The following is a 23,264-nucleotide window of genomic DNA, read 5'->3' as shown; positions in this document are numbered from 1 at the left end:
GTGCGCCATATGAAATGAAAAATGAATGAAATTAAATCACTCTTAGGTGGCCACCTTCAGCATTCCCCAGCATCAAGGACCCCATGGGGCAGTATCGACCGACCCTCCCACAAGAGCTGCCAGCCAATCAGAGGTTGGCAGTGTTCCATTGTCTGTTACCGCCACATGAGAGCAGTGCCAACTGCCAGTAATGCACCCATCAGCAGCCCAGTGCCAAAAAGGCACTTCAGATCATAGATGAGTGAAGGTGCGATAGGAACTGTGGGAGAAGGTTGCCAGGGCGTCAGGTGCGGCTCCTGCTCCTTTCCCACGCTGGGTTCCTCAATCAGGCATTCATTGCCTTTGAATGTGGGATCCCCCAGAAGCCCTCAAGCAAACTCAACAGTGCCTGTTTCCTGGGCTCCCTGCATGGGGAGATCCCCTGCCCACAGGTTGACAAATAGCAATGGTGGGATGAGGCCCTTAAGTCGACATTAATTGTCCACTTAAAGGCCTCAATTAACAACTGAGCAGGAAAACTGTCCCTGAGCCCACCCGCCCTAGTCCAGTGAAGGTGGGAAGACGGTGGGGGTCCCCACCTGGCACCCTCTGCCTCCAAACTCGCTTCCGCTAGGACAACATTAAATTCTGATTGTTAACTTTGTTCCTTTCTCTACAGATGCTACTTGACCTGCTTAGTGTTTCCAACATTTTCTGTTTTGACCCAAGAAGGTATTAGGGCAGGTAAGCAAAAGCTTGGTCAAAGATTTAGATTTTTGGTGTGTTTTATTGGGAGTAGAGGTGAAGAGCTGGTTTCGTGAGGGAATCCGAGAGTTTGAGAACCCAGCAGCTGGAAGAATGGTCATGAACTGTGGGGCAAAGGGAGCGAGCGATTCACACGGGGCAGTGACTGGAGGAGTCCAGACATCTTCGAGGACTGTTAACTGATACTGATTACATCTTCCCTAAATCACACGCTCATGCATTTTGACATTACTAAGTACTCCACGCCCGCCCCATAGTGAGTTTATGGGGATAATTTTTAGCATTATTGTGCTAAACACAGCTCCACATTTTAAAGGAACTTGTTAGTTTACCCCAGACTTGTACCAATTAAATACAAAGTTCGCAGCAATGTTTTTGAGCCTTTTTTAATGTGATACAGTGCTGCAAGTCTGGTGTTGGCAAGCTCTGATAAACTTTATTGAAACGATAACTCTTGCTTAACAGTCAGCAAACAGCTTGCAATGACTCTAAAATTCCAAGGCATATCTTAGTACATGTGGCGGCCCATATTTCAAATCATAATGTTTAGTTTAGTTCAGTTTGTGATGGTATTTATACAGGACAATCTAGTTTGACTTGGCAGTGAGTTAATAACAGGGACCTGTAATGTACACACCAGAACTGTTCCCACTGTCTGACTGTACACTCTATGAGTTTAGTTGCCAAATGGAAAGAATGCCATCACCATTTACTTTGAACTCTATTGATTTTTTCCCCAGGGAACTTCAAACAAAATGGCTGGATGATTTTCAAGGTTTTGTGCATACGAGAAGGCTTGGCAGATCTGCCAATCTGATACAGATCACTTTCATCACATCTTCTGGCAATATCTTGTATGGGGGAACGATGAAGCCTGACAGTTCTGGGTCAGCTTGGAGATGTCATGCACAACTTTGGAAACAGTGTGATCATGCCTGGGAGCAATCAGCAATGCCAAATGAGGAACCATTTTCCCTTGTCAAGGGTAATAAGCTGTATATAAATAACTCTTGAAGATTTGCTTAACTCTTGCAGTCTGCCTCACAGTTCGTTACTAAAGCACTAACGGTTGGAATGATACTACAGGCAGTTCAGCATCCAAAGTGGCAACAAGGGGCCTATTTCAATGCTGTATGTTTCCACGAAAGACGATCATATGCCCAGCGTCTGTACTACGCCGAGTCAGAGTGACTGCATTGTGACTTTGAAAATCACCACCTTGAAAATCAAACAGCAACAACATACATGCCGGGTAAGTAATGCTATGGCCTTCTGCTAAGAAATATTTGAAAATATCTCCTCTAACTCTGGGCATATAAAACCTCAACTCCTGTGGAAATTTGGTGAATCATCCACACAATCTGCCTGATCACCGATGGGCAGATTCTTCCATCCCCGCCAGCAGTGGGAATTATAGCAGGCCGGGACACTCAATTCGGTGTGAATCAAAAAAAATCAGTTTCCTGACAGTGGGAAAGCAGTTTGGGATTTTGGTCTTCTGACTTTCAAGGCAGTGGGGTTCCTCATTGAGTAATGTCGGGGAACCCCCTTTGCATTCACATGTAATGAATGCTCATTAAAAGACAGACTCGCCAGAAACATGCTCCCTTCCAAATTAAATTCCCTCCCAGCAGCTAATTAAAACGTTCTATTTTACGACTGTATATCAGTGGGGTGCGCTTCACTTCACTTCATCCATGACTTGTAGGTCAGTAGAAGCTGTTCTCACTTTCCTTTTCTCCAGTCACTGAAACTGGCTCGGCACAGCAAGCGAAGAAGAGTGAGACAGTGGCAGGACCTAGGCTGGGGGTGGGGGAACCAGTAGGGAGAGGTGAGGTGGAAGCAGGACCATGGGAATGTGGTGGGGAGGGAGAAAAGGGAAGAGTGAGACAAAGGCCGGGTGGTTTTCCCCCTGTCGTGGTCGGAGAATTGGGCTCCCAGCCCGTTAACTGCATGGTGATGCATGCAGATCAGCCCTTTGCAGGTTACTGCCGGTGCGGTCGCACGGGAGCGGAGACTGGGGACTGGTCTGCCGCCCAGCACATCACGTTTTTCGGCAGTGCCCCATTCTCCGTCAAATTGCGATTCCCGATCGCAGAGGGTGAGAACAGAGAATTCTGGCCACATTTGCCACCAGGTCTTTGATGAAGAAGATGATAGGCCTCTTGAAGATGCATTCTGTGTCTGGACTGCTGAGACAGAGATCTCCAATACTCACCACAGAGAGTGTCCTGGATCATCGTCTGCTGCACCCTGCACCAACAATCATTGTCAAGGTGGGGGAGGGAGGGTTGTCTGACGGAGAACTAGGGGAGGGAGACATCTCCTATCTCCTCCAACACTGAGGATGCTGAAGAGGATGGATCTGACAAAGACCAGGATGTAGACGAGCCACATGAAGAGGCCATTACGTGGGTATGATGCAACGGACATGCCATGATATTCTGAAAGCTATAAGATTCCAGGAGGAGGAGTAATGTGAAGGCACATCCTCTCAATAGTTAGCTTCTCTCACCTGTGCGGCCAGGAAGTCGCCAGCACCATTTCTTCTTGAACGTTTAATGCTTTCATAATGATTGTGAAAAGATCGGCACTGACTGTCTTCCCTCATGTTGGGTGCAAGCTTGGATGGGTATATACCATGGTTAACTAAGCAGCTTTGATAACTTATGGCTGCTGTGGGACCTGAACAGCATTCCCTTCTCTCAAATCCTCAAGCAACTTTATACAGTTTAGTACTTCCGCCAAGGCCACCAAGTCAGTGTGCAATGGCAGCTTATAAGCAGCTGCAATTCCTAATTACCTAGTGATGCACTCATGACAGTCAGGTGGGCCGACCACACATCTCACTCAGGCATAACCAACTGGATGGCTCAACGCCAAGCAGCACTTTGCTAATGTCGGTCAATCACTGTTAGGACGTCACAAAACAATAAGCATTAATATCTTGACCATGCACTAACATTTCGAGGTTTGTTTGCATTGTCCTGACTGAGAGTGCCTCACCAGGACGACGGTGGGCTGAGGTGCAATCATCGGAAACATGTCCTGGATAATCTTTGCATTAAGGCAATACCTTCAGCAGTCAGTTTGGACATACCAGTTGGCGGGGAATTGTTTCCTGCATGGACCCTGCGGCCATAAGGGCTTGACATCACATTGAGAGCACCATTGTCCTCGGGTTGGTACAGCAGACAAGGCCATTCCTGTCCCTCTGTCCTGAGTCACTGACAGTCCTGCCATGCAATGACTTCCATAGAACATAACAGCGCAGTACGGGCCCTTCGGCCCTCAATGTTGCGCCGACCCGGGAAACCATCTGAAGCCTATCTGACATACACTATTCCATTTTCATCCATGTCTATCCAGTGACCACTTAAATGCCCTTAAATTTGGCGAGTCCACTACTGTTGCAGGCAGGGCGTTCCACACCCCTACTACTCTCTGAGTAAAGAAACTGCCTCTGACATCTGTCCTATATCTACCACCCCTCAATTTAAAGCTATGTCCCCTCGTGTTGGTCATCATCATCTGAGGAAAAAGACACCCCTCCAATTTGAGTCGAGTGTTGTGCCTTTATCCAAGGACTGCTTCGATCCTTGACAGGAGCCGGGTAGGTTCAAATAATAATAATGTGAGCTCAGATGAGGGCTTCATCAAGATGATGTGATATATGTAGGAATTTCAGAAATATCTTGGGCTGGATTCTCCGTTGTGCCGGCTGTGCACCCACAGCCGGGGATTATCCGATGGCGCAGGACAAACAGTAACCAATCACTGTTTGTCAATGTACCATTTGTCAATGTACTCTGCCGATTATTCTTTTTTTGTCTTTCTATGTACGTCCTGTGTACGTTCCCTGGCCGCAGGAAAATACTTTTCACTGTACTTCGGTACATGTAACAATAAATTAAATCAAATCAAATCAAATGGGTTTTGTGTGGGATAGGGGTGATGTAATTAATGGGAGCCAGGAGCTGAAGCAGTCAGCTTTTGAGTCAGTCAGTTTAGATTTGGTTGTGTATGGAACAGCAGATTCTGGAAAGAGTTGTTAAGTTAAACAGTGATTTGACATAGACAAGAATCGACAGGCTTCTTCCTGAATGATCTATTGCTCTCTACACAGGAAATATTCCTGTGTTTGCTAACTGTATTTGAAAGGGAGTTTTGACCTGTGATGAGTTTTGCTTGTTTCGAGATGGAGAAGATAGCAGTTAAAGTCTCATTTTATTGTTAAGGTTTGGTAATTGTAAGCTGTATTTTCTGTGCTGTTAAAGTTACTTTAATACTGGGTTAATAAAAATGTTTGCTTTAATATACCATACTCCTATTTGTGTGTGGAGTCACTCCTGGAACAAAGTATCCTTTCTTCACAGCTTTACAAATATTTTAAACATTCGGATTTCTGCCCAGTACCCAGCAAACGTTGGGGTCTAGTCCAAGATCGTAATAAGGAACGCACGTCTCTTAAATCAAACACTCTAATCCCTCCTGGCTTCAAGCTTAAGGTGCTGGTTGCATCCTAGCCTGTCGGGTTCATCGCCATGCTCGCACAGAATGCAAATCACCATGAACGGAATTCAGCTGTAAATGTGGACATGACATCTTCCTCCAGACACGCCTGGAAGCCTATGGGCTTCAACGGTTAACGTTACAGTGCTCCAGAAGAGTTTCTCACACATGAAAAGTCATTCTGAACAGCACACCGGACAAACGATTCTAATTTAAGTCGCAACGTCTTCTCGTGCTATCGGCAAACAACTGGCATCAGTGTGAAGGCAGCAGTAAAATCAGTAACCTCAATCAGCACGTCTCCCGAAGCCAAAGCATAGTAATCTGTGGTAGCTGGCTGACAGATGTATTAGTCAGGCAGCACAATCACAAGTGATGCGCATTGCCTGATGTTGCTGATGCGGACTTATAGACAACTCACTCTGCTGAAATGTGGGAGAACGGAAACAATTGAAGTTCCTGATGGGACGACATTGGGGGATAACCTTCTGGGCCTTAAATACCTTGAATCATTGAAGCGAATTGAATAAAAATGGAAGCCTTAGAGATGAATATATGCCACAGATGTTTATAAATATATACAATAACTGAACACCTATGCCACTATTAGGCACTCAATACCTTTTAATTTTTTAAATCCTATTGCTACCTGGAGGTGCAGCATCCATAGCTGAGGGGGAGGTAGCCCGCTGACCGTTATGCCCTGTTGTCTGAGATAACTGTGGCGGTGTCCTTTGGTAGTCTGAAGCCTTGAAGGCCCCGGCCTGATAAAGGTGTCCTCCGGGGTGTGAATGCACCCTCCCCGCTCTGGACAGCTGGAGGTGATGGTGTCGCTGGCAGAGGAGAGATGGAGCACGGCAGGGCACCCTGGGAGTGTCCTGGGTGGGTGCCCCCAGAGTACCTGGCTGGAAGTCCTCCGCCTAGCGGGCGCCTGATGCCCTCCACCCCCCCCCCCCCCCCCCCCCCCCCCCCGACTCCTTGAGAAAGGCACCTGGAAGGAGGTCGAGGTGGCCTGTCCCCCTCTCGCCTAGCCGCTGCTGAAACATGCCCATGACCAGAGTGATGGTGTGCAAGTCCGAGCTCAAATCCAGGAGAAACTGCTGGACCTCGGTCTCCAAGGCAGCTGTCATAGGGGCTGGTTTAGCACATATAGGAGCTGGTTTAGCACAGGGCTAAATCGCTGGCTTTGAAAGCAGACCAAGGCAGGCCAGCAGCACGGTTCAATTCCCATACCAGCCTCCCCGAACAGGCGCTGGAATGTGGCGACTAGGGGCTTTTCACAGTAACTTCATTTGAAGTCTACTTGTGACAATAAGCGATTTTAATTTCATTTCATTTCCTCCCTCGGAGGCTTTGATGGGCTTGCATACCGGAGCCACAACAGCTGACAGAATGTGAAGAGACTCCTCAGGCCTTCGGTCCAATGTGCAGACGGCCTCTGACAACTCCGCAACTGCATCTCTAAGAGGGCAGCACGGTAGCACAGTGGTTAGCACAGTTGCTTCACAGCTCCAGGGTCCCAGGTTCGATTCCTCATTTGGGTCACGGTCTGTGCAGAGTCTGCACGTTCCGCCGTGTCTGCGTGGGTTTCCTCCGGGTGCTCCGGTTTCCTCCCACTGTCCAAAGATGTGCGGGTTAGGTGGATTGGCCATGCTAAATTGCCCGTAGTGTCCTAAAAAGTAAGGTTAAGGGGGGGGTTGTTGGGTTACGGGTATAGGGTGGATACGTGGGTTTGAGTAGGGTGATCATTGCTCGGCACAACATCGAGGGCCGAAGGGCCTGTTCTGTGCTGTACTGTTCTATGTTCTTGTTGAAAGGGAATATGATTTGAGTACCATCTTCTTCAAAGAACTTGGGTCTGTGTTTCTTGGAACAGAGGAAGTTAAGGATAGATTTAATAGAATTGTTCAAAATGATAGGAGGTTTTGGTAAGTGCACAAAGGGAAAAAATGTTTCCACTGACAGAAGAAACAGTAACCAGAGGCCACAGATTTAAGATAGCAGGCAAAACAAAGAGGGGAGATAAGGAGAAATTTTTAAAGCAATGAATTGCTGAGATATTGAACGCACTGCACTGTCTGGAAGAGTGATGGAAGCAGTTTCAGGTACACCTTTCAAAGAAAACTGGACGTACACTTTAAAAGGAACAATCTGCAGAACTGAGAGGGAAGTGCAGGTGCCTGGGACTGCCAAAGAATTGGCAGAGCCACAATGGGGCAAACTGCATGGTCAGGGGGGAGGCCGAAAGGAGATCAGTCATGATCTTAATGAATGGCGAAGCAGGCTGGAGTGGGCCAATTGCCCACTCCTGCTCCGAGTTCTTATGGTCTTTCATGAAACCATCATTTCAGAATTCAGTACTGCTACACCTAGTTGCTGCTGTGTAATCTGCTGACAGGTAATCAAAAGTGTTGGCAGAACCGCATGTTTATAAATATAAATATGCTCAGGAATCAGTGTGTTTGTTTCTGGTGACGACAATGTGCTGAGCTGTCGCACGTCAGGTGGCTCTCCTCCCGTGGACCCGATAAATCGTCACTTTTTAACGAAAACGCTGCAACTCATTCCCCAACCTTAGTAAGTGAGAGGAAGGAAGAAAGAGAGGGGGAATATAAGAAAAGATGCCCGGAAAATCACAAACCAGGGGCCAAACAGAGACCAGGAGTGGAAGTGGCCAGGAACGGCCACACTCAGATGAGCCAACCAGTGCACGAGGTGGCGGAGAGCAAGTTTCGCCAGAGCAAAAAGGAGGAAGGCAGACAGGAAGAAACCCCTCCGCACCGGGTAAGAGCTGGAAGGCATCCTTCACCGAGGCACTGAGGGAGCAGTTTACATTACCAGACCATGACACCTTTTAAATCAGATTCATCAGAGAAATCTACCGATCCATTTCAGGTCATCTCAGTCACTGTAAGTGGATTGTTATTTAATTACTTTAAAAATAAGTCACGAGGTCAATAAAAAATTTTAAGGGGAATCTAGATAAGTACATGAAAGAGAAATCAATTGGAGGATCAGTGAATCAGGTTCGATGAAGTAAGATTGCAGAACAAAGAACAAAGAAAATTACAGCACAGGAACAGGCCCTTCGGCCCTCCCAGCATGCGCCGATCCAGATCCTTTATCTAAACCTGTCGCCTATTTCCCAAGGATCTACTTCCCTCTATTCCCCGCCCGTTCATATATCTGTCTAGATGCATCTTAAATGATGCTATCGTGCCCACCTCTACCACCTCCGCTGGCAAAGCGTTCCAGGCACCCACCACCCTCTGCGTAAAAAACTTTCCACGCACATCTCCCTTAAACTATCCCCCTCTCATCTTGAAATCGTGACCCCTTGTAATTGACACCCCCACTCTTGGAAAAAGCTTGTTGCTATCCACCCTGTCCATACCTCTCATAATTTTGTAGACCTCAATCAGGTCCCCCCTCAACCTCCGTCTTTCCAACAAAATCAATCCTAATCTACTCAACCTTTCTTCATAGCTAGCACCCTCCATACCAGGCAACATCCTGGTGAACCTCCTCTGCACCCTCTCTAAAGCATCCACATCCTTCTGGTAATGTGGTGACCAGAACTGCATGCAATATTCCAAATGTGGCCTAACCAAAGTCCTATACAACTGTAACATGACCTGCCGACTCTTGTACTCAATACCCCGTCCGATAAAGGCAAGCATGCTGTATGCCTTCTTGACCACTCTATTGACCTATGTTGCCACCTTCAGGGTGCAATGGACCTGAACTCACAGATCTCTCTGTACATCAATTTTCCCCAGGACACTTCCATTGACCGTATAGTCTGCTCTTAAATTAGATCTTCCAAAATGCATCACCCTGCATTTGCCTGGATTGAACTCCATCTGCCATTTCTCTGCCTAACTCTCCAATCTATCTATATTTTGCTGTATTCTCTGACAGTCCTCCTCGCTATCTGCAATTCCACCAATCTTACTATCATCTGTAAACTTGCTAATCAGACCACCTATACCTTCGTCCAGATCATTTATGTATATCACAAACAACAGTGGCCCGAGCACGGATCCCTGTGGAACACCACTAGTCACCTTTCTCCATTTTGATACACTCCCTTCCACTACTACTCTCTGTCTCCTGTTGCCTAGCCAGTTCTTTATCCATCTAGCTAGTACACCCTGAACCCATACGACTTCACTTTTTCCATCAACCTGCCATGGGAAACTTTATCAAACGCCTTACTGAAGTCCATGTATATGACATCTACAGCCTTTCCCTCATCAATTAACTTTATCACTTCCTCAATTCTATTAGGTTTGTAAGACATGACCTTCCCTGCACAAAACCATGTTGCCTATCACTGATAAGTTTATTTTCTTCCAAATGTGAATAGATCCTCAGTATCTTCTCCAACAGTTTGCCAACCACTGGCATCAAGAACACAGGTCTATAATTCCCTGGATTATCCCTGCTACCCTTCTAAAAAAAAAGGGACATTAGCAATTCTCCAGTCCTCCGGGACCTCACCCGTGCTCACGGATGCTGCAAAGATATCTGTTAAGGCCCCAGCTATTTCGTCCCAGCTTCCCTCAGTAACCTGAGATTGATCCCATCCGGACCTGGGGACTTGTCCACCTTAATGCCTTTTAGAATACCCAAAACTTCCCCCTTCCTTGCGCCGACTTAACCTAGAGTATTTAAACATCCATCCCTAGCCTCAACATCCATCATGTCCCTCTCCTTGGTGAATACCGATGCAAAGTACTCATTAAGAATCTCACCCATTTCCTCTGACTCCACGCATAAATTCCCACTTTTGTCTTTGAGTGGGCCAATCCTTTCTCTAGTTACCCTCTTGCTCCTTATATACGAATAGAAGGCTTTGGGATTTTCCGTAACCCTGTTAGCCAAAGATATTTCATGACCCCTTTTAGCCCTCTTTATTGCGTGTTTGAGATTTGTCCTACTTTCCCGATATTCCTCCAAAGCTTCATCAGTTTTAAGTCGCCCAGATCTTATGTATGCTTCCTTTTTCATCTTAGCTAGATTCACAATTCCACCCGTCATCCATGGTTCCCTAATCTTGCCATTTCTATCCCTCATTTTCACAGGGACATGTCTGTCCTGCACTCTAATCAACCTTTCCTTAAAAGACTCCCACATTTAAAATTAGGATTTACCGTTAAACAGCTGCTCCGAATCCACATTCCCTAGCTCCTGCCGAATTTTGTTATACTTGGCCTTTCCCCAATTTAGCACTCTTCCTTTAGGACCACTCTCGTCTTTGTCCATGAGTATTCTAAAACTTACGGAATTGTGATCGCTATTCCCAAAGTAATCACCGACTGAAACTTCAACCACCTGGCCGGGATCATTCCCCAATACCAGGTCCAGTTTTGCTGGGCATGCCAACATTGGCATTGATCAGTTGGACCCAATTACCAATAATGGCAAAGCTAGCTGCTTTCCAGCATATTCAAGGCTGCCGGAATGCAATGCTTCCTTGCTACTGTGAACAATTCAGGGAGGGCTCCCTTTTAGCTTTGTGGTGATCCTCCAACCCCACAATCCTCCAAGAACTCTGCATTCCCCCAACTCTGACCTCCTGTGCATCCCCTGGCTTCCTTTGCCACACCACTGGCTGGCCATGCCTTCAGCTGCCTGGGTGCCAACCGCTGTAAATTCCCTCCCGGACCTCTCTGCCTCTATCTCCCGCCCTTCCTTTAAGACGCCCCAGAAAAATGATAGCTTGGACTAAATTTTTGGTGGTCTGTCCTAATGGGTCTTAAATAAATACAGAAAATGCTGGATCGACTCAGCAGGTCTGGCAACATCTGTGGAGAGAGACAAAGAGGTCACGTTTTGAGTCCAATATGACTCTACTCCGGAACTAATATGTCCTAATATGGTTGGGTGTCAAATTTTGTCTGATGACCTTCCTGTGAAACACCTTGAGGCATTTTACTATAAAGGTGCTGTATAAAAACAAGTTGTAGTTGTTGAGAATACATCCCCTTGGAAGTACTTTGTGTATTTTTAAATTGGGTAATGCAACAGTCAACGGAATCCTCCCCCTCGCCGAAAAGTCCTCCATCCCACATTTCAAACACAGTTACTCAACTTTATGCTGTTGACTCACTTTACTGATTTTGTCAGCGGATCGAAAAGTGTTTTACTAGCAATGTCACTTAAGAATGCTGGCTCAAGTCTGCGAGAACAGATGATCAGATTTCTGTTGGACAGAGGCTATTCCAGCTGTTTCCCATCTCGGGCAATCCATCTTAATGCAAGTGGATAAAAAAAACCCCAGTAGATTAAACAAAGAGAAGGTTCTACTGAAAACAGAACTGATCACACAAAGAGAGAAGTGATCAAGGCCACACACACCAGTGAGCAGCGAAGGTCTTTCTGATTGATTAGATAAAATTCAATTTTCATGGGAGCCTGGAAAATGTATTGCTACCAGAGAATTCTTAATGTGTACATGTGACATTCCTCTGGCTGCTAGGTATTTTAAACAGATTAACAGCTATGTTCACGTAGCAGGTATGGTAGGGCGGCACGGTGGCGCAGTGGTTGGCACTGTTACTTCACAGCGGCAGGGTCCCGGGATCGATTCTAAGCTTCGGGCACTGTCTGTGCGAAGTCTGCACGTTCTCCCCTTGTCTGTGTGGGTTCCCTCCGGATGCTCCGGTTTCCTCCCACAAGGCCCGAAAGACATGCTGTTAGGTGAATTGGATTTTCTGGGGCAGCACCGGAAGAGAGAGAGAGGAAGAGAGGGAGAGAGAGAGAGAGAGAGAGAGAGAGAGAGAGAGAATCTGTACAGTTGTATAATCTGTATAGTTGATTGCTGGGAAGTATGTTTCCCAGGGTATTTATTTGCTGTAACCTGTTTTGATACATGCTTGTAATAAAATACATTAAAAAAAATAACAAAGATGACTTATTACTGTATGAACATGTTCGGCAGTTGTCGGTTAATGTTGCAAACACTAACTAGGCTTGTTAAGTGTGTTATTCTTAAACCTGTGAAGTGGTTTGGTAAAGGAGACATGTGCACAGATTTTGTAACAAAAATGCTGCATTTACGGTTTAAAGTTACAGCTAAATAGTTGCTTAATTATCGAAAAGATAATCACCCAGTTTAGCGAAAAGCTACCTAATTTATTGTAAACATAACTTTATGGGGGAATGGTGGCATAGGGGTAATGTCACTGGACTAGATCTTCCGAGGCCCAGGATAATGGTCTGGGAACCAAGGGACCGAGTCACACCACAGCAGGAATTAATAAATCTGGAATTGAAAACTGGTCTCAGTTATTGTGACCATAAAACTATCAGTGATTGTTATTAAGAACCTGGCTCCCAACGTCCTTTAATCAACCATCCTTACCGAGTCTGGTCTTACCTACATGTAACTGCAGACCCACAGCAATGTGGCTGACCCTTAACTGCCTCTCTGGAATGGACAGCCAACCTCTCAGTTCAAGGGGCAATTAAGCATGGGTAACTAATGGTGGCCCAGGCCAGCAACACCCACATCCCATGAAAGAATAAAGAAAGGAAACCTAATCACCACAGAACACAAACCAAAGTACAAAAGCGAGTTTCATACCTTTTAGCGCATGACATGGAGCAGAAACGCTTTGATCGTCTGAATTTGTGTGCATAATCCATCTTCCCACAGAACTCACACTTCAACATGTCTGGATCGCTGCCCTCCATCCCCTCTGAAATCGTAATCAGAAATGGAAAACAAATCATTCTCCGAGGTTACATAAGGACAGGCTGCTTCTGCCTGACAACTGTACATCTCGCCCTCCTTCAGATTCACCTTCAAAGTTCCCACTTCCATCTCAGCATCTCTACCAATGGTACCACACAAGGAGACTCCAACGCACCATTACATGTAATGGCCGACATCTGGCCAAGGTCCATCATTTTATGCCCAACGTGTTCCTGATCACAACTGTTCTTGCCGGGTGGAGGGGTGGGTGAAGAGAAAGAAATCTTACAAGGATTTTGTCCACTCTCTGAGCATAATGTGAGAAATCTAAACTTTCCTGCCAAATTGTTGCACTCCTCTATTTTGGGCGTCGGTGTGATTGCCCCACATTATTGGCAACTTGCCCATTTTTAGCTTGCATATCAACCTTCAGAATGGCAAACAATTTACCTGGGGCAACTGTTCAAGATGAAGGGGGTCCTCAGACAATGGACAGGAAAAATGGAGTGTGGAAGTTGGGAAGGTGGTGTTTGGGCAATATACAGATTGGGCTCTGATGAAGTTATGCACAAAGGATGGTGACATGATGTTAGAAAATGCATCTTGCAGAATGATGCAGCACCCGCAGGAGGCTATTTGGTCTATTGTGACTGTCCGGGGGACAGGGGGGGCAGCTGGCTGCCATTTTTTGGGGAGGGGGTCGCCCCTGGGCTGGGGGCCGAGTGGGCTTTGCGCCCGCGGGTCTGCCATGCCCCCCCCCCCCCCCCCCCCCCCCCCCGGATCGTGTATACACAATGGGGGCAGCACCACCTGTCTGTCCCACTGAACACCCCCGTGACAGAGCCCGTCCGTGGTAATATGCTGACGGTCACCTAAACCCCCACTGACCGTGGTGGCTGCTCGCTGCGCAGCTGAAGGCTTCTGCTAATGGGTAATTGGCAATTCTAGTAATCTGAGCACTTCACAGCTCCCAAGTGGAACCCAAGGTGTGCCATGAAGCAGGTAATTGTCACTGCCTAGAATCCCAATCAGGCTGCGAGGACTGGACACTTGCCCTGAACTCTGGAGGATTCAACACCACAGAGGCAGCAGCCAACATTAGAACATCCAAAAGCTGGACCTCAGCACTGGGGACGTCTCTGAGACCAGAGGGTGCGTGTGTGGACCAGTGAAGGAACCAGCGCCCGTACAGGTCATATTTCAGCGGGTGTCTGGGGTACAGGGTCAGGGGTCTGGTGCAGGGCCTATTGGATGGCAAGGGATGTCAGGGTGGGGGACGCTTGGGATATATCAGGGCACCGGGGTGGAGGCCATAGCTGATTCTCAGTCTCACACCCTCTCCAGTTCCTTACAGATATTACATTATGGATGATATCTTGGATCCCACAGACGCTGTCCCCACGCTGGCGTTGGCTGGCCAGGTGACCAGATGCCGGAGAATGCGGCAGCAGCAGTAGCATCGACAGAGACTCAAAGCGGTGGCCCATGTGCAGGCCCCGTCCACACCCCGAGGACCTGGCCGCCCATCAGGACAGGAGGCACCCAGAGAGGGAGGCGGGTGACAGCCCAAGCTGTACAAGCATCGCCTGGTCCTTCGAACAGATGACAGACAGCGTATATCTTGCGGACTTGGCACCATGTGGAGGAAGAGGATACCCGCTCCTGGTGGCCATCAAGATCACCGCAGCCCTGAACTTCAACGTCTCAGGATCATTCCAGGGCTCGTGCGGTGACTTGGGCAACATATCCCACCAACAGCCTACATGTGCATCCGTGAAGTCATGGATGCCCTGTGTGCCCGGGCAGCTGACTACATAAACTTTGACCTGGCCGAAGCCCATCGAGATGCCTGGGCAGCAGGATTATACACTGGGTTGCCCCTGGTCCAGAGAGTAATAGATGGCACGCATGTCGCCTTGCGCACACCGGGGAGTCCGGGAGAGCCTTCATCAACTTATGTGCAACCACTACCTCAAAATCACGCTCATGTGTGCACATTTCCCCAGGAGTGTGCATGACGGCTACATCCTGGGGCAGTCGGCATCTTCGGCGGACACCCCAGGGTGACCGGTTGGCTCTTGGGGGAAAAGTGCCAATGATGCCAATATGGAGGCCACCAATCACCCTGTTCCACCCTCCCAGGGTCTGTGTTACATCATTCCAGGGTGATGGACCTGTGTCGGCATTGTCAGCGGGTCAATACTCAAGAGAGGAGGCAACACGGTGGCACAATGTTCAACACTGCTGCCTCATGGGGCCGAGGATTGGGGTTCGATACCGGCCCCAGGTCACTGTCCATGTGGAGTTTGCATCTTCTCTCCATGTCTGCGTGGGTCTCACACCCACAGCTCAAAGATGTGCAGGGTAGGTGGATTGACCGTGCTGAATTACCCTTTAATTGGGAATGATTAAAAATTCTACATATACAAGGCAGGAGGTGATGATAACCTGCTCTGAGCTGAGCTCCTCCATCTATGCTATAGTCTGACTTCTGCCTGTCAGCTGAGAGCGCGCTCACACCCATCACCTGCACGTCCGATGGTGCTGCCCCCCAGCGATCCTCTACCTCGGTGCTCTGCTGCTATGTCTAGATGTTTCCCAGGATGCTCATCAGGGGTGGGAAGAACCCACTGCTTATCGCATCCCGTGGCATTTGATGCCCCTGATGCGCATCCTCTGGAGGGCTTGTGGCCGAAGGGTCTTGCTGTGCTTTTCATGCCATGCTGTGCCACCCTGTTCCGGACGCTGACCCCAAGACGCACCGTTGTCACGCGGGGTGGACTCTGGACAGCAGGTGACTGCCATCGCCTCCAGCGCCCTCTACTCCCGATCGGTGCCCTTTGGGTCACCTTGGGATGGAGTTGCAGCTGATCTGAGCTCCGGTTGCCTCTGGCGTCATCCAGCTTCCCAATGTCTGCACCATGGTGTCGATGCCCTCAGCGACGTTCGCGTATGAGCGAGCCATGCTCTGCAATGCCTCGCTAATGTTCCCATTGCATCTGGGACATGCCTCAACCTGCCGGGATATGCTCTGCAGCATTCTGGCAATGCCCACCTGAGACTGGGACAGGTCCCCCAGCGACCGGGACATAATTTTCATTAATGTCACAAGAAGCCTTACATTAACACTGCAATGAAATTACTGTGAAACTCCCCTAGTCGCCACATTCCAGCGCCTGTTTGGGTACACGGAGGGAGAATTCAGAATGTCCAATTCACCTAACAAGCACTCTTTTGTTACCTTACTGTAGTGTGTTTGGCAGCATTACTGTATGTAACATGCATTACTCAATCCAATTGCTGCAGAGGCTTTCTGCACCTTGATGAAGAAGGCTCAAAGTCGTCCAGAGGTATTGAAAGTTTTATTGAGTAACAGAATTCAACAACTGCGTGAGTTCTTACTTTAAGATCAATACCAGTAGAAAGGTTACAACGTTTATTTACAGTAGCTATGTCTGACCTCACTAGTAGCCCTGAGCTCGATCTATGCTCCTGCTGTCGTCACAGTCTAATCACCAAGAGAGGCAGAGAGCGGCTTGCGTCTGGCTTTTATACCCGCCAGTGCTGCCCCCTAGTGATCTTTCAATTTCCCATTAACCCCTTATGTACATACCCATGTAAAGATCACTACAAGCACGTCTTTCGGGACTTGAGGGAGGAAACTGGATCACGGAGAGGAAACCCACGCAGACACGGGGAGCGTGCAGACTCCGGACAGACAGTGACCCAAGCCGCGAATCAAACCCGGGCCCATGACGCTGTGAAGCAACAGGGCCAACCACTGTGCCACCGTGCAGCCACGCAGCTACTCGGCAATGCCCACCTGAGTCTGGGACATGCTCCGCAGTGTTTCGGAAAGGTCCACGTGGATCAGGGACACATCCCCCAATGACTGGGACCTGCTGTCGAGGTGCTCAGACATGGCTGTCATTGACTGCGCAATGCCTTGGACACCACCACTCATACTGCTGACATGGAGCTCTCGGCTTTCCACTGCTGTCTCCACCCTAGCAGCATTGGCCTCAGTGCCACACATTGCCAGCATAATCTCCTGTGCCATAGTCTCTGGGACTCCTCCAATCGGCTATGGACTTGCTGGAGTTTTGCTGACATCCTCCTCTGAATCTCACGGCTGGACCCTACCAACTGCACCAGCTCCGGGATAGCCTGGTCAGAGGCTCAGTATCTGACTGGGACTCAGCTGGGTCCTGGGATCCAGCAGACCTCCGACTGCTGTCTCCCCTGGACGTTCCTGCCTCCACCTGCATCTGCGACTGTGTGGTGCTGACCAGATTGTGCCCCTCAAGCCTGTATGCTACTTTCACCCACTGGGTGGTGTTTCTCTGCGCTGGTGGAGGCTGGGGACGACAGCCGTGATGAATCGATGGCGGCATTCTCCGAGCTCTCGGAGCATGGGGTGCTGGTCACCCCACATGGGCCGGCGCCATCAGATGGAGATCCTGCGGGGGAATGGACATGTGGTCAGTCGGAGGTAAGGATCATCATTCTGGCATGAACAACATACGGTCATCAGGGTGGGGACCGGTGTGTGTTCACCTCTGTGGCGTATACCAATTTTCACTTCAGTGACCGATCTGACTGATCCACTCCCGCAATCTCCAGTGCCCATTCCTCGGAGGGGTGCGGACTGAGGTCTTTGACCCTGCTGTCCGTCTGGGCCCTTCCCCAGAATCCAGGTAAGCATAAGAAATAGGTGCAGGAGGAGACCATAATAACCTGTTGAGCTCGTTGTGGACCATCCTCCGCTCTGGGGACACAGAAGGGGCATCGTAAGCTGTACACTTCATGCATTGTGGGTGGTGGTGGGGCACGGCAGGGGACAGCCGGGTGCTCCGCTGCTGGACATGGGTGGGGTATGATGGTGGATGCCAGGATGTCCCGGGGGTCGGTGTGCCAGGCACAGGGTCGTGGGGAGTGGAGGTAGCCTCCAGGGGTAGCAAGCAGGACCCATACCAGGGCGTTGATGCCAGCTCACTCATGCGGCCCGCTGGAGGTCGTTGAGCTTCTTGCGGCACTGGTTGGGAACACTCCCCCGCGCTAATGGCCTCTGCCGTGCGGCACTGGCTGCCAAGTGGCTGACCCTCTGACCACCTCGGGGGAACAGGGTGTACTGTATTGACTCAACCGCGTCCATCAGTCTGGCCAGGTTGGCATCCCCAAATCGTGGCGCTCGTCTACGCGGTGGCATGGCTACGTGCTCTCTGGGGTTTGCTGTGTGGGATCGGTTTGAGTGCTGCTCCTCCTCGTTAGTGAGGAGCCACTGGACGCGGTCCCGTGAATCAGTCGGCAGGACAGTCATTTGTGGCATGAAGCCTGTGGGGCGTCATTAAGTGCCCTAATTGACGTTAGATACTAGTGACGGCCTCGGGTCGTCTGTCAGGAAACACCCGGCGATTCCCGCTTGCTACCACACTCCAAAACTTTTCTGTCAGATTGAGCCCATGGATCTGGATTCTCCGTTTGCCGATTGGGCGGAGAATAGCTTCCGACGCCGAAATCGCGGTAGGCGCCGTTTTGATGCCAAATCAGGATGTTCCAGCACCCTGAAAATGGCATAAATGTGGTGCTCGCCGCGCGAGAGCGGCGGTAGCAAATGGCGTGGAGTGACTGCGGGCTGCTGGCACGAACATTGGCCGTGCTGGCTGCGGCGCGGGGGGTGGGGGGGGGGGGGGGGGGCGCTGACCACCCGCCCCAGCGCCTAGTTCTACATAGTGGCACCAGCCGAATGGGTGCGCCCCTCCCACCACAGCGCCTTCGCCCCCCCTCGGCACCGAACACCCCACCCAACTGGCTGCCACCCACCTGGAGACCATTCAGGGCCACATTCAAGGCAGCCCCCAGTGAGGTCAGTGCCAGCCAATGGTGCCCCTGGCAGCAGTGACGGGCACCAGGACCTGAGACACCGGTGGATAACAGGCCGGGGGTGAAGGGGGGGGTGAGGGTTGGGGGGTGTGTGGGGGTGTCCGCACATGTATCAGGGAGATGCGCAACTAAGCAGGGTCTGGCTTGCTCGCCCGCAAGCCGACATCCACCTTGGTGACCTCCTTTTCCTTTGGGCCGCCGACCACGTCCAGTGCCCTCTGCTCGGGCACGGTGAGGGGCCACACATCTGGTGGTTCCCCTCCCGTCAACTCCCACACCTGGTGGTTGTGCGCGGCCTTCTCCTGGGGGGAGGAGGTGTGGGCTTAGGCAGGGTACTCTTTCCAAGGGCCGAATGGCCTCCTTCTGCACTGTAAATTCTATGATTCTATGAACACAAACAACAACAGTGTTAGACGGCACGACGCATGCAGCCCAGGGGTTGGGCAGATGATGGCACCAGCGGCCAGGGCACCCGCCCATTGCAGCTGGCATGAGTGCTTGCATGTGGGGCAGGCTGGGGGTTCGGTCGGTCGTCCCCTTTGGGGGGGGGGGGGGGGGGGGGGGGGGGGGGGGGGGGGTGTTATGGGTGTGTGTGGGCGGGGTTAGTGCCAGGGGCACGGAGCAGCCAACTCACCCTGGCAGCCCTGAGGAGGAGGAGGTGAAGTTTCTTTCGGCACTGTTGGCCAATCTGGGCGACTTTGCCCAGGCAAGGCGAACGGCGCCGCCTGCCGGCCTTCCTCCCGGCCAGGGTCATCCTTCTCTCCTCTACGGCGTCCAGGAGGGAGTCCAGCTCAGCGTCCCTGAACCATGACGCCGCTCCTCTCCTTGCAGCCATCTTGTTCGCTGGGACGGTGTGTGTGGGGGGATGAATCATTTAAGGGTAGCTGCGGCGTGTGGGCCTCATGTGTGGCAATCACGGAACCGGCAACTCCGGCGCCGTTTCTCTTGGAAGCACTTGCGTTCCACGTGGCGATCGTGCTAGCCCATTTAGAGTTGCAGAATCGGTGTTCCTGTTGCGCTGTTTTGCTGTCGTATATCACCACCGTTCCCACGCCGGCGTCGGCACTTGGTCTCAAAATAGAACAATCCAACCCCTGATGTTTCCACTTGTGGGGGAGATGGAGACTGAGGCCATAAACAGTCATTAATAGATCCAACCAGGAATCCAAGTGAGCTTAAGATATAGGTGCAGGAGGAGACCTTAATGACCTGCCGCGCTCGCTCTGCCTTTCTACACGAGCATGGCTGATATTGGGCTTCAACTCCAACGTCCCACCGAGTCCCCATTTTCCTGAATTCACTGAGAGATGAGAAATCTAGGTCAGCCTTAATTATGTTTACCCAGAGCGGTCAGGATGTAGAACTTGTTATCACAGAGAATAGTTGGGGTAGAAAGAATTGATGTAATCATGGGGAAGGAAGCTAAACATACGAAGGAAAATGGAATGGAAGATGATGTCAATGGGGATAAATGAGAGGGCAGGAGGAAGCTTGTGTGAAAACGTAGCTAATATCAATAGCCTGCTTCTGTTCTGTAATAGACACTCCACCTGATATGAATGTCCATGCTTAACGTTCTTTGAACAGGACAGGAAATCAGGCGGGCCCATAATGGGTTAGCCGGCCTCATTAGGTCTGATTTGTGTCTTTGCACTTTTTCGCATGCTCCACAAGAAATGGGTTACAAACCTTCACCGGTGAGGTCATCCAAATCGCTGTCAAGGGAGCCTTCCAGCTGTTTGCCTGCATTGCTCTGGAGCTCGCCAACTGACTGGACAGAAGTGGGGGATGTAGCTGGGCCTTCGCAGTGCATCTTCAGCTTGACCGGCTGCTCGGTCAACAGTGAGGAGCGGCTCACCTGTCAGAGGGAGGTCATTTTCATCAAGTTTTCAAAGTCACTTCAATGAAACTCAAACAACATGAAACCTTGGGGGGCTTAAGGGGTTAAATTATGAGGCCAGGTTACATAGACGACATTTTTATTCCCTCCAGTGCAGAAAGTTAAGGGCGATCTCACTGTGTTTAAGATGATTACAGGAGGGGCTTCCGGTGCTGGCCATGGAGTGAGTGGTCACACATTTGGCAGCTCCCGCTCGAGGAGGCTTTTTTTGACCTTTCCCCGCTTGCTGGGTGGATGTTGCGCTGAAAAGAGGTGCAGGAGCGACTGGAGAAAGGTAAACTCCACTGGTGAGGCTGGTGGATGGATCCACAGACCAGGAGCGAAAAGAAGGGAGCTGGTGGAGCAGGAGAATCTTCGTGAGCCACAGGTCAAGATGGCCTCCCAGTGGTCGACGGAGCAACTGATGGACTTCTTAAATGAGAAGTTCAGCCGACAGCGGAGGGAAGCCCAGGGGGGAGTTAGCTAAGGCGGTGAACCATTAAAAGCGGGAATTGACCGCGTGAAACAGGCTGGAGCCCCAGGGCCAGGCTATTCGGAATGTGGAGGAGGCGGTGGAGGAGCATGAGGAGCAGCTTGTCTTGTTGGCGGATTAAATAGGTGTGATGCGGGAGACTCAGAAGCGGTTAAAGGAGAAGGTGGAGGACCTGGAGAATTGTTCCCGAAGACAGAATTTAAGAATCACGGGATGCCGGCTCATCTATAGCCAAGATGTTGGAGACATTGATGGGGGAGAGGGCCTTTGATCGGCCCCTGGGGGTCGAGCGAACGCACAGGGCGCTGATGAGGAAGCCGCAGGTGAACAAGCCACCAAGAGCGATGCTGGTGCATCTCCACCAATTCCTGGACAAGGAGATGACATTGAGGTGGGCGAGGCAGATGAGGAGGTGCACCTGGAAAGGAAACGAGCTTAGGGTGTACCAGGACCGGGCACGGATCTGGCCAAGAGGAGAGCCAGCTTCAATCTGGTGAAGGCTGCCCTCTTTAAAGAAGGAGTGAAATTTGGGATGCTGTACTTTCTTAAGAAAGTGAACGCTTTGATTTTGGGGTTTGTGTGGGTGGGGAAAATCCCACGGGTTAGGGTGTTGTTGGAGTGGGGTAAAGGGGGGGGGGGGGGGTGGCAGGCTGGCCTTGCCAAATATATTGAATTATTACTGGGCAGCTAATATAACCACGGTAAGCAAGTGGCTAGTGGGGGAGGGGTCGACGTGGGGGCAGATGGAGGCAGCCTTGTGTAGGGGAACAAATTTCGGGGCATTGTTGACGGCACCTCTGCCATTCTCACCGGCCAGGTACTCCACGAGCACATTAGTGATGGTGGCCCAGCGGGCACCGATTTCATAGAATGATAGAATTTACAGTGCAGAAGGAGGCCATTCGGCCCATTGAGTCTGCACCGGCCCTTACAAAGAGCACCCTACCCAAGCCCACACCTCTACCACATCCCTGCAACCCAGTAACCCCCACTTAACCTTTTTGGACACGAAGGGCAATTTAGCATGGCCAATCCACCTAACCCGCTCATCTTTGGACTGTGTGAGGAAACCGGAGCACCCGGAGGAAACCCAAGTAGACACAGGGAGAACGTGCAGACTCCGCACAGATAGTGACCCAAGCCGGGAATCAAACCCGGGACCCTGGAGCTGTGGAGCAACTGTGCTAACCACTATGCTACCGATTTGCGACAAACACAGATTTGCACTGGGGGCTTGGACAAGGTTTCGGGGGTGGCGAAAGGCAGGGATGGAGCAGCTTGGGGGCCTGTTTGCGTGGGGGGGGGGGGCTGGGGGGAAGCTTTGTGAGCTTGGAGGGCCTGAAGGAGGAATATGAGCTGCCCAGCGGGAACGAGTTTAGATACTTACAGGTTCGAGACTTTGTGAGGAGGCAGGGGCCATCCTTTCCGGGTTGCCCCCCTTGGGATTGCAGGATAAGGCGCTGTCGAGGGAACGAGAGGGGGAGCGTAAGGTGTCCGAGATTTATGTGAAACTAATGGGCTGGGAAAGAGCCCCAAAAGGGGAAATCAAACGGAAATGGGAGGAGGAACTGGGGAGGGAAATGGAGGCCGGGATGTGGGAGGAAGCCCTGAGGAGGATGAATATTTATAATGATATGCATAAGCAATTCTATATGTTAACATGTCAGATCTCCAACCAGCAGGTGGCACTAGAGATGTACCACTTGATACTGCAGCATCGAGGAGTCTGGGGCTAGGAGTCGTGGTGGCCAGTCGTGTTTTGTGTTAGCTCTCATATTACAGTTATCAACAGTTCATAGTTTGGTAGTATTAGTATTGTTTTCCTTCCCACGTTATTGTAATTTAATAAAATTTAGCTAGTCACAAACTAGATGTTCTCTAGTGCACTGACTCAATCATTGCAACACACTAGAACGTAACATGGTACCAGAGGTGGTGATCCACGGATTGAAGATCTTAAACTGATGAATTAGGAAACAGTACTATGAAAAGAAAATCTACTAACAAACGAAGACCATCAAAAGAACACTTCTCAACTGGTCACCGGAGCA

At 50.2% G+C, this 23,264-nt stretch overlaps 1 protein-coding gene across 6 annotated transcripts in view; it reads right to left on the bottom strand.

The window, feature by feature from the left end:
- Positions 1-23,264, bottom strand: part of LOC119975524 (polyhomeotic-like protein 3) — a 140,985-nt gene that overhangs the window by 26,450 nt on the left and 91,271 nt on the right. For all 6 annotated transcript variants that reach the window (XR_005462778.1, XM_038815310.1, XM_038815313.1 and 3 more), the window contains 2 exons: positions 20,531-20,699; positions 12,848-12,962 (listed from right to left, as the gene is read on the bottom strand). Coding sequence is in view for 5 of the 6 variants with exons in the window: in XM_038815310.1 (XP_038671238.1) it covers positions 12,848-12,962; positions 20,531-20,699 (284 nt within the window). In the remaining variant the exon portion in view is untranslated. The remainder of the gene's footprint in view (positions 1-12,847; positions 12,963-20,530; positions 20,700-23,264) is intronic.

Source organism: Scyliorhinus canicula, chromosome 13 (assembly GCF_902713615.1).
Source record: "Scyliorhinus canicula chromosome 13, sScyCan1.1, whole genome shotgun sequence".
Taxonomy (NCBI): Eukaryota; Metazoa; Chordata; class Chondrichthyes; order Carcharhiniformes; family Scyliorhinidae; genus Scyliorhinus; species Scyliorhinus canicula.
The sequence above is the reverse complement of the archived record's forward strand: the minus strand, read 5'-3'. Positions and strand labels throughout refer to the sequence as shown.